Raw genomic sequence first — 12,273 nt, forward strand, 5'->3', positions numbered from 1 at the left:
CCTTGAGGCACTTCTTCTGGCACTCACAGGTTGCAAACCAGAGCCGGTCCCAAGCCGGCAGAGTCCACGTAAGAGGCTCTAACACACCCGCATGCACTGAGAGCCCTTGCAGCTCAGCAGTCGGCATCTCCCCAGCTCCAGGACCACACTTGAATATGGGGCTTCCCCAGCCCTCAGCTTGGAAACCTAAGGGAAAAATGCTGCTTCCTTTAGAGTATAACAGGTGAATGATTTTTTTTTTTTAATTTTGTGAACAAGGGGTACAATATTCCACTCTATTCCCCCCCTCAGATCAAGCCCTGACGACAGAGCCCCTCTCCATGCTGGAAGTGCCAAGGAGGAGCAATTTTTAAGTGAGAGATTTTCAGTCAATGGCATCGCATGCCATCACAACCTCCTCCCCTTTCCCCCATCCTTTTAGTAAAATACCTTATTGACCATGGTGACTGCAGGACTGGAAGAAAAGGGCAGAGATCATCTGCCTCCTCCTACCCTTGACCCATCACAGCTAGCACAGAAATCTTCACCAAACTTAACAGTTTTCCAGCCTTTCTATCTGTTGTCTGAATCTATTTCCTGTCTCTGCTTGCGTTTGTCTTTCTCTTAGTTTCCCCTCTCAGTCTTTTTCTGGTCTTCCTCTCATTTCTTTTATCATTTCTTAATGTGCATATTTCTTTCTGTCCGCCAGCTATCTCCCAACAGCTCATTTATCACCTCCTGCCAATCCCGTCCCTCTCCTCTCACCTTCATGCTTTTTCCCTCCACAATTCTTCTCTTAGTTTACTTCCCCTATCAGCCCCTCTCCTCTCCATCCCAGTCTTCACCTTTCTCTCCCTCTTAAGTTCCTTTCACCCTACTCCTCACACTCCAGGTCCTCCTCTTTTCAAAGCCCATATCCTCTCTTCCCGCTTGTGTCCCCCGTCTCTCAGCTCCTTTCTGCTTCTCCCAGCGCATGTCCCCTCTCAGCATCTCTCCCTCGGCTCCTGACCCGGCTTTAAGCACAGGCAGCTGTCAGGCACCAGATCACTGCCAACGTTGCTGCCACCTGGGCCTCCCAACTGCAGCGCGGACTTCAACTACACTCAGCGAGGGGGTGGGGGGTGGGGCCTATGAGCGGCACACCTGGTCACAGACACAACAGTGGTCCCCCTGCCTCCTGCTCCAGCAGGGCCAATCCTGTTATCAAGGAAATCCGTGCGAAGCTTGGAGCTCTGCAGAGTCTGTGAGCAATGCCCCACGCTAAGTGTAGCCTGAAGTTCCTGGAGTGATCGGGAGGCTGGATACAGAGAAAATCATCACCGGCCCAGAGGGGAGGGGAGACGGATGCGGGAAGCCAAGGGGGGCGAGGGGAAGATATGGGCAGGGGCCCTCGCACATTCTGATAATTGCTGGGGAGGAGGGGGACTTTCCCCTGCTCTCCCCCCTCTGATGATTTCTGGGGGAGGGAAAGGGAAAAAGGCCCCCCGCCCCCACCAGTGACTGTTCAGTGCTCAGCTCCAGTATCAGCCCCTATCTCCATCTCCTCTTCTCACTTTTCCTCGCCTAGATAGCATTCTTTCGATTCCTCTCTCAACTAGTATTCTCTTTTACAACAGATCTTTCCATCTCCCAGCCTGTATTCTCTTTCCTCCTCTCTCCATCTCTTAGTCCCTCTTTCAGAAGCCCTCCCCAGCTCCTCTGACCCTCAGGGCAGACCAAAGGCAGGAAGTTTGTTTGGCCTACTCTGCTGCTGTTCTCTGGTTCCCTTGCAACCCATTGGTCAGATTATCCACAGCCACCCAATAGGCTGCAGGCGGAGGCGGAAGCAACACCAGAGAATACAGAAGCACTGTCTGCCTGCCCTCCCCCGCAACCCTGCAGCAAGGAGCTCTTAGCTCCTGATCCACAGATGTGCAGGAGACAATACTAAGGGGAGCTCCATTACCCACTGTGCTTAAAAGGGAGCTCCATGCTTAAAATTCAAGCAGCTGAATATTCAGTCAAGGGAAAGTTGCCCCTGACTGAACAACGGGCTTTAAACTCCTGCTGATTGTGAGTCAGTTACCTGGAAAAGGTCTCTTTGCTGCTGGGAGAATCTATTTTGTAGTAACAGCAATAGAACCCTCATTTTTGTGAGAAATATGGGGATCTGTGATATTACTAACAGATCTGCTTTTACTGGCACAAAATAAAGTCTTCTGCATAACAAACAATTGAAAGTAATCTGAGTATTAATGGGCCAATGTTCAAAGTGTTCGCACTGGGCTTAGGCTTGCCAACTCACTTCAGGCCGACCAAACAGGCTGATCCAGTCCTGGTTTTGCCCTGTTGTGTGCATGAAGCTGTAGTTCTGACTGTCTGACAGACAGTAACATAACATAGTAATGACGGCAGAAAAAGAGCATCTGGTCCATCCAGTCTGCCCAGCAAGTTTCCTATGGTTGTAACTGCCGCTCCATGCAGGTTACCCCCATGTTTCTGTTAGAGTAGTAACTGCCGTTCCATCCAGATTACCCCCAACCCTTATGTTAAGGATAGTAATATTAATAATCAAAACCAAGCAACAGTCGGAGGACTTCCAGCTGGGAAACCTCTCTTCGAGAGGTAGGCAGAGAAGGGCAGGCTACAAGCTCCGTTTTTTCACCCTCGGAGCTGTTCCATCGTGCCGCCCGTAGCCACGCCCCCTAAGTGACGTCATCGGGAGGGGCCGGAATCGCTGAGATAAATCCAGGGAAACAGCGGCGCCCAGCCGCAGGCGCGCAGCCGAAGCCGCGCGCCAAAGGGGCGCGCCCCTGGGCGAAAAAAAAAAATTTCTTATTATTACACCTAACCATATGGGCAGGAAAAGGAAATCAAAAGTTTGGACTTCATCTCCAGCGACAACGGAGGCTAGGGGGCCGATGGACCAACATGTTGTAAGGCGGGTAAGTCAATCTGCCCGCAATACAATACCTGAAATATCCTTTTCCTCGGGAGCTTCAGACAGCCCGAGCCAGCAGTTACTAACTCAACCTCACCTGGACTCAATTGTACTTCCTCAATCAGGTTTAAGGATGGAAGAAAGTGTTATGGATAATGATATACCTCTTCCCACAGTAATGGGGGAGGGGGTGGAATTGGGGTCTAATGAGGGACCTGGACTACAAATATTAAGTCCAGTAACCATAGACCCTCAGAATATAACCCTGGTGGATGTATGGAGAGCAATTAATGATTTGCAAAAGGTAATGACAGGATTTATGGCCCAGACTAATAAAGGAAATCTAGAGTTAAAAACTAATATAGAATTACATAATAATCGTTTAAAACAATTAGAGGAGGCAAGCGGGGGGGCTACAGTACAGATAGCAGCCCTGCAAACTGCAAATCATTCCTTTATTAAGGATTCTCTGACAGCTCAGCGGCAAATTGAGAGACTGGAAAATGAGAATAGGGTTAGAAACCTGAGGTTTTTAAATTTTCCAATGACCAGACTCCTTTCAGCCACTGAGTTGTTAAAGAAATACTTAAAAGAAAATTTGTTTATATTAAATATAGATGATCAATCTATTTCAAAAATATATTATGCTTTGAATTCTAGAATAAAGAGACAGGAAGGAGAGGAAGGTATGGACAGTATCCAACAAAAGTCCCCTAATTTGACCTCCTTCCTGGAGTCGTCAGTGGATGACATACCACAAAGAGCCACACTTCTTGTGACCTTTTGCAGAGAGAAGGATAAGGTTAATATTCTTGAAAAATATTTTAGGAATAAAGAGTCTTTGTTTTGTGGTTATAAAGTCCAGGTATTTCCTGATGTATCACGTACTACCCAGTACAGGAGGAAGCAATTTCTTATGTTGAAATCTAGAGTATTGTCCATAGGGGCAACATATTTTCTTAAATTCCCCTGTAAATGTGTAATAGTGTATCAGAAGAATAAGTTTATTTTCCAGGACCCATCTCATTTAGAAACATTTTTAGTAGATAAAGAAAGAGGATGATTTAGAAAATAACTGCAATAAATAAAGTAATCCAGCTATATGTAATTTGATAGAAATACATTTTCTTTTGAGTTTTGCTTGTTAATGGTTCCTCCCATGTAGTGGACTATAAGATTGAGGTATAGAAAGATTTACTTGAATTTATAGTGGGCTAAGATTGTTATACCAAAAAAATTTTGTTCCTTCTTTTTGCAATTTGTATAAATTTGTAAAAACCCAATAAACTATAAATATAAAAAAAAAAAAAAAAAAACCAAGCAACAGTCAAACCCTTATCAAAATTACTACCAGCAGCATTTTTACAGGGTAAGCAGCCTTCTTGATAATTCAGACAATGTTGCTTGACCATGCTTTGCTTTTGGACTTGCTGAAGGAGTCCTGCACTTTTTCGCTTATGTCTGGTGTCAGTACTCCACACCGTAAAAGTCAGGGCCCAGCATTGGCTGTTGTCTGAATCTAATTCCCCCTTCCTCCCATCCACCCCATAGCGGAGAGCGATGTTGCAGTTGTGTCAAAATCATGTAAGCTAATTGGTTAAGAGTAGTAATCCCCATGCCTTCTGTTAGGGGTAGTAGCTGCCGCTCCATTCTGGTTACTCCCATACACCCTTTTCTTAATTTCCAACTCTAGCCTTTAGGGATCCACAGTGTTTATCCCGTGCTTTTTGAATTTGTTTACTGTTTTCATCTTCATCACCTTTTCCAGCAGGGAATTCCAGGCATCCACCACCCTCTCCGTGAAGATATATTTGCTGATGTTGGTCCTGAGTCGACCCCCACTAGGTATTTCATATCATGACCCCTGGTTTTACTGTTTGTTTTCCAACGGAAAAGGTTTGAGTATCTTGCATCATTAAAACCCTAACTGGGACAAAAGCTGTGCACATGTTTTACCCATGGGTTTTACATCAGTTCTCAATGGGAAAATATGTGCCAACCTAAGCACGGTTACTTTTACTTGCACCTGCTTTTACTGTTAGAAGAATTTTTCTTGGAAAGATGTGAAAATGTCATCTGCCCATGTACATTTCCTCCCCTGGGAACCCCTTCTTTCGATGTGGATAAAAGTACGTCTGCGGGGAAAAAAAAAGGTTTCATGCCTTTCAGTGCAATTTTAAGGCAGCCAATTCATGCAGGGAAAATGCTATTTTACCTGCAGCAATTGCTTTGAAAATTGCCCACCAAAATGTATTCTTAAACTAAGGAAGGAGGGGGAAGTGGGTTGGTACTATCACCTGACCAATGTCACCTTGAATTTTGAGCATGGAGTGCCCCTTTAATTAGAAATAAATACTTAACAAGTCATTCACTTTCAGTGTGAGAGGATATCCCCAGTTCAACAAGCCGATTACCCAGAAGCCAATATTTAGTAGGACCAAGAGAGGGACCTTGGGGTGAAAGTATCTAGCGATCTGAAGATGGCAAAGCAACGGGACAAGGTGATAGCTAAAGTCAAAATAATGCTGGGCTGCATAGAGAGAGGAATAACCAGTAAGAAAAAGGAAGTGATAATCCCCTTGAACAGGTCCTTGGTGAGTACTGTGTTCAGCTCTGGAGACAGAGATAGGGACAGAATGGAGGCGGGCCAGAGAAGGGCGACCAAAATGGCAGGGGGTCTCCATCAAATGACTTATGAGGAGAGGCAGAAAGACCTAAATATGTATACCCTGGAGGAGAGGAGGTGCAGGGGAGATATGATACAGACCTTCAGATACCTGAAAGGTTCTAATGATGCACATACTTTGAATCTTTTCCATTGGAAAGGAAACAGTAGAACTAGAGATCACAAAATGAAACGTCAGGGGGGATGACTCAGAACCAGCGTCAGAAAATATTTCTTCCAGAGAGGATGGTGGACGCCTGGAATCCTCTTCCAGAGAAGGTGGTGAAGACAAAAACAGTAAAAGAATTGAAAGTGGCACGGGAAAAACACTGTGGATCCCTAAAGGCTAGAGGACAGAAATGAAGGAAAGAGTGCATGGGGGTAACCCGCTTGGTGCGACAGTTGTTACCCTTAACAGAAGCATGGGGATTACTACCCTCAACAATGAGCTTTGATGCTTTGGACACCACTGCAACATCACTCTCCGCTTTGACGGTGGGGAGAGGGGATATAAATGGGGAATTGGATTCAGATGGCAACCAACACAGGCCCCCAACTTTTATGGTCTGGGGGTACCGATATGCAGACCTAAGGGGGAAAAAACACAGGACTGCTTCTATGGCCAAGTCCAAAAGCAAAGCAAGTCAGCATTGCCAGAATTTTCTGGAAGGCTCCTCACCCACTAAAAATGTTGCTAGCAGTAATTTTTTATGGGTTTCACAGCTACTTGGTTTTTAATTGTAAATATTTCAATCCTTATCATAATGACTGGGGGTAACTGCATGGACTACCCTTAAGAGAAACCTGGGGTGACCTTCACGATGTGGTAGATATTACCATGAGAAGTTTGTTGGGCAGACTGGATAGACCATTTGGTCCTTTTCTGCCATCATTACTATATTACTATGTTACTATTGGGCCGATACAGTAAAAGTGCGTGCCGGGAGAGCGGGCGAGCGCCTGCTCTCCCGGCACGCACACAGGCCACTCTCCTGTGCGTGCGATTCAGTAAAAAAAAAATATTCAAATTAGGGCCCTGGGTAAAAAGAGGCGCTAGGGACACTAGTGCATCCCTAGTGCCTCTTTTTTGACAGGAGCGGCAGCTGTCAGTGGGTTTGACAGCAGACGCTCAATTTTGCCGGCGTCGGTTCTCAAACCCACTGACAGCCATGGGTTCGGAAACCGGACGCCGGCAAAATTGAGTGTCTGGTTTTCAACCCTTCGAGCCACGGGCCGATTTAAAATTTTTTTTTTTAATTATTTTTAACTTTTGGGACCTCCGACTTAATATCGCCATGATATTAAGTCGGAGGGTGTACAGAAAAGCAGTTTTTACTGCTTTTCTGTGCACTTTCCCGGTGCCAGCAGAAATTAGCGCCTACCTTTGGGTAGGCGCTAATTTCTGAAAGTAAAATGTGTGGCTTGGCTGCACATTTTAGTTACTAAATCGTGCGGGAATAACTAATAGGGCCATCAACATGCATGTGCATGTTGCGGGCGCTATTAGTTTCGGGGGGGTTGGACGCACGTTTTCGACGCGCTATTACCCCTTACTGAATAAGGGTTAAAGCTAGCGTGTCAAAAACGTGCGTCCAAACGCGGGTTAACAGTGCACTCCACTGGAGCGCACTGACCTGTATCGGCCTGTATGTAACTTAAAAACCTAAATGGCTATGTTTGAATATAGCTTTTTAGGTTTTTATAACTTGCTACTTACCCAGATATCTTCAAAAGATATGCAGGTAAGTAGCATTTTTGCCCCACCCAAAAAACCCCCCAACAAAACGAGAATTAAAGGGGCCCGTGACCTCTTAGTGTCCTGAAAGAGTGGTCAAGGAGGAAAATCAACAAACAGCAAGTCCAGAGGAAGAACAATTGACAAGAGCCTGCTGTGCTACATGAACACTCATACTACAGCAGGGATTTACGCAGTCCATGAGGAAATACCATATCCGAGGTACCATACAACATCTATAGCCCAAGGGGAGGTGCTACACCCAAGGAATTTTCCTCAGGGCCACTGCAAGGGGTAGGCAAGAAGGGAGACTGACCTGGGTGCCATACTGAGGGGAAGAAAAAGAAGGAGTGCCACATCACCCACTTGGCTCAGTCTGTGAGTATGCAAGCCCCAAAAGGAAGCAGGGTGCCAAAAGCAACCCTTGCCCAGGGCACCAGTTTGACCAGCTACTGCCCTGATTATACAGCCCAAGAACCAGAAAGTATTATGCATAGGGATTATACATCTCAAGAGGTACCAGATATATCTAGAGGATTATACAGCCTTAGAAGAAATACCATAGGAAGGCACTTGAGAGCCCAAAAAGAATGATACCACATTTGGCTACTACATTCCAGGAAGAAGCAACAGCACACCGGAGAGTGGACCACGATGAGGTTAACTGAAGGTCTGCTTAGTATCACACAGTTAATTTGTTCTCTCTTGTTTACATTCCCTGCCGCAGATTCTGGAATAGGCAGGAGCACACTGTTCAGAGGGGAGAACTGTTAGGTATTAACTCATCCTTTGTCTGTCACTTGCACATGAGACTCTTGTAAAGCCATGAGTGTGCTTCCTAATCGAGGCAGCAATGGCCAACATCTGACAGCTCCCAAGAAGATTTGGAGGTAATAAAAAAAATATATGAGAATTCTTAATTTCTTCTTGACCTGCACCGGACTAAGAAGACTTTGAGGAGGGCAAAAGTGAAAAAAAAACCCCCAAACCCTCAAAAAACAAAGGTACTTTTTCTCAGCAGAAATAAAAGTAGGTCTCCCTCCCAAATAAGAAGCAGTGGCAATGCTGCTGTTTGCTTAGTATGAAAGCAGGACTACAGATCCCAGAATTCTTTGGGACAGCTATACTGAGGAGAAGTCAAAAGCCGCAACGCCATAAACAGAAACACTACACAATGCTAAATAATTAAATTACAAAATAATTTACAATCGTAGGGTGGCTCCCAGACACATCATTCCTTTGATCCCAGTTACTCTATTTTTCTTCTTTGCAAATGTATTTAAAAAAAAAATCACCAGCATGAAGAATCAGCTTTAATCTGAATGAAAAGCCATTAGCCCCGACTTGCAGCCCTGTTTCTAGGGCGCTAATAACTCACTGTGGCACTCTATCTTTTCCACTTGCCTGTTTTAATAGCTTGATAGATTGTCTGGAGCCGCACATGTTTTCTCCATGCTGATTAAAAGCCCAACATGTGATAATTAGCCATGTAACACACTGTTCATACACATCCAAACATAGGGGCCGATGCAATACAGTGCACTCAGCTGAGCGCACTGTTAACCCGCAGTCGGACACGGGATAAATAGGCACTAATCCACCCCCAATGCAATAGGGGGATTAGCGCCTATTTAACGTGCGTCCGACGCGGAGTGAATGTTAGCGCTCATCACATGCAAATGCAAAAAGAGAAATGTGCGTCTCAGTCGCACATTTATTGCTCAGATATTAATGCCTGCCTGGAGCAAGCGTTAATAGCTGAGCGCATTGAAAAGAAGTGCAGAAAAGCAGAAAAAAATGCTTTTCTGTACTTCTTTTTTAAAGTAAAAAAAAATAAAATAAAAATAACTCGGCAGACCGCCGGTAAACTCAGCCTCGGTTTTCATTACTGGCAGACAGGCAGGTTATGAAAACCGAGGCCGAGTTTACCGTGACCCCCTAATTTGCATATTGCATGACGCGCCCCCCCCCCTTGCGGGTGCCATGCGTGCATTCAAAAAGCAGGCGCTGAAAAGTCAGCACCCATTTTCAGCGCACATAATTGCATCGGCCCCCTCATACAGTACATGCACACACCCTCAGAGCACATAGGAATATTTATAGCCCCAGCCACATTGCCCCTACCTCTCCTTTCTTCCTACATCCATCACACTTTCTTCTGTTTTTAGGCCCACAGAGGTCCATTTCCAAAGGGTTTAACCAGCTTACTTCAGCTATGTAACCCCACCAAGGGTTAGTAACCTGCTAAAACGGTTCTAACACTTTCTGGATGGTTCCTGCTGTCCGGGGTTCACCCAACGTTCAGGGAGTTTTGTGTAAGATGTAGAACACCTTGCCCTCTGCAAGCACCCTCTGTAAGGAGAGGTATTAAGGGGGATGAAATAACGGAGAAGATTAGGCTGATGTCAAGGGGAGATACATAATTTACATATCCTCCACGGGGAATGAGTTGGGGAGAAACATTTATTTATTTAGATTTTTATATTCCACTTTTTAGCAGGTTACATTCAGGTACTGTAGGTATTTCCCTATCCCTCTGGGAAATATGTTAGTTTGTACCTGAGGCAATGGAGGGTTAAGTGACTTGCCCAAGGTCACAAGGAACAACAGTGGGGCTTGAACCCTCATCTCCTGGCTCCTAGCCCACTGCTCTAACCACTAGGCTATTCCTCCTCTCATGGAGAAACATCCTGCGAAAGAGAAAAAAGAAGAGTGAAGGAGTACTCTGAGGCGTAAGGGCTCCTGAGCTTTAAGAGTTCTAAAGTTCCTGAAATAACTCATCCAGAGCGGGGAAACCCTAACGGAAAGGGTGAAACTCTTGCTGGAGGAGCTCCAGGAAAAAGAATAGAGTTTATTGCTGTTGGTGAAACGCTGCCCCAAAGGCCTTGGGGCTGAAGTTTGACTGTTGAGAATTAATCTGCAAAGAAAGAGCAGATGTGTTGTCCCTTTATGTGATTTTTCTGAACTGTAATCTACCATTATGGTTTGAAGAGCCATCTTGTCTGAAACTCTGCCTGCTTTCCTTTGGAATTACAAAATAAATGATTCTGTTTTGGAACCAACTCAAAGTGTGGATAGTGGGCTTTGGGCTTTTGGTAAGTCTTCACTTGGGCCTCCCTGGGGCAGTCTCTGTCCCCAGCTGGCGATCCCTGATGGACTCTACCTGTTCCCAGGGCTGCAGTAGTGGCACTCACATCCCCCCTGCAGCTCTGAAGGTGATCCCTGAGGAAAGGGGAGTTTACAGTTAGATTTAGGGAAAGTTTTGGCTGGAAACCTAGGTGGTTAGGTTCAATTGAAAATTCACCCAAAAATATCTGGTTGACAATCTTCAGTTCCAGATATGGAATGCAAATAGTGGTTTCAAATATCTGGGAGTTAAGTTTCTTTCTGATGCTGATTTAATGATGGAGGATCTCAGAAGCTGTTAGGTGATAGTGTTCACTAGTGGTTTCCTCTTTTTCTTCCTTGGTGGGGAAGACTAGAGTCTATTAAAATGGTGCTTGCTCCACAGATTAACTATATTTTAAGTATGCCCCCCCCTCTCTATTTTCTAGTTCCTTTTATGTCAAGATAGATAAAATATTAGTTTTCTTTTTGTGGAAAGGGAAAGCGTCTCGTATTGCATTGTGGAAATTGAAATTGATTAAAGGCCAAGGTGGGCTTGGCTTCTCCGATTTCCTCAATCATCACAAAGCAATAATAATAATAATAATCCGGTGGAAGACAGCCTGAATGTTCTCCCTGTGCTCAGTGGCTTTCTGAAATTGACCTGATCGTAGACTTGGCACCTATCAGGTTCTACCCTGCACCCCAGTCCTGTCTTACGGTGCCCCCTGACCCAGTTCTGCCTCTCCAAAAGTTCCATCAGCACACCTGAATCTGCACCTCAGCCTATCAGCTTCCAGTGCCAACTTCCCTCAGTCATGATGAGCAGTGGAACGTGCTGGTGTGTGTAAGGAAACGCTTTACGAGGACAAATTTCAAAGCCATTAATGTGAATAAATAGCAATTTACCCCAGTAAAACGGCTCAGCTAAAAGGACAGCAGGCTTCCACAGCATGCGCACATATTATTATTATTGCACACATTTAGCTGATCAAAATGAAGCATTCCTTTGGTTATGTTTAGCTCGGGAGAGGAAAACAGCAAACATACGTTTGATGTCCCCATGTATGCGCGCTATTCTCTTCCTGCTCGGCTGCCTGCACAGACAGCAGGTGCAGAGCATGCAGGCAGTTTGCACTTGCTAATTTTCAAAGGGAAACTGGCCAGATAGTTTCCCTTTGAAAACTGTCTGCCACATACGCAGGCTAACATCACCTGCATACATTGCAAACAACAGAAGGCTGATCCAAATGACCCTGTAAAGGAACAGGTCCCCTCCTCCCCCGTCACATCCAGCTTCATAAACTCATCAACAATGTTTTCTTAAATATCATCCATCCCACAGATCTGCTGTTACTCCCACAGTCTATAATCCCACACATCTGTCCCTGATACAAACCTGAGGACCCCACCCTCTCACACAGATCTGCCATTACCCACGTTCTCTATCCCATTTTTGTTGCCCCTTGGTATGCACTCTAATTTCACTGCTAGGATCATTAACATCCAATGTATGCTTTCTCATTAGATAGGAGGGAGGAGGGCTAGAACCCTGGAAATGCCACCAAAGAAGATAGCTGTGACCATCCAGTCCCTCTCATCCTTCGTCCTGAGAGGGAAGTGCAAAACTTGTCACTCTCTGTGTTTGCTCACCTGAGTGTTGATACGAATGGCTCCAATGGAGGGAATTTCAAAGTAGTAACCTGTTAAAATGAAACAAATCTTATAATCTGTGCTGTGGGAGCTGCAGGAGGGTAACAGTGCTAAGAAATGACTTCATATGGTAAAAAATCAAATCCCAAATACTATTACAGTATACCTGGAATCAATCAGTAGAAAACAGGAAGCTAATGTCTAAAGAAAAACAGG

The 12,273-nt window shown here is 45.1% G+C and overlaps 1 protein-coding gene across 1 annotated transcript in view; it reads right to left on the bottom strand.

Annotated features, from left to right (window-relative positions):
• The window catches only part of CACNA2D2 (calcium voltage-gated channel auxiliary subunit alpha2delta 2), a 1,734,543-nt gene that overhangs the window by 188,055 nt on the left and 1,534,215 nt on the right, over positions 1-12,273 (bottom strand). Inside the window, exon 14 of the mRNA XM_029599532.1 lies at positions 12,058-12,107. Within this exon, the coding sequence (XP_029455392.1) occupies positions 12,058-12,107 (50 nt within the window). The remainder of the gene's footprint in view (positions 1-12,057; positions 12,108-12,273) is intronic.

The sequence above is a fragment of the Rhinatrema bivittatum genome, chromosome 4, assembly GCF_901001135.1.
Source record: "Rhinatrema bivittatum chromosome 4, aRhiBiv1.1, whole genome shotgun sequence".
Classification (NCBI taxonomy): domain Eukaryota; kingdom Metazoa; phylum Chordata; class Amphibia; order Gymnophiona; family Rhinatrematidae; genus Rhinatrema; species Rhinatrema bivittatum.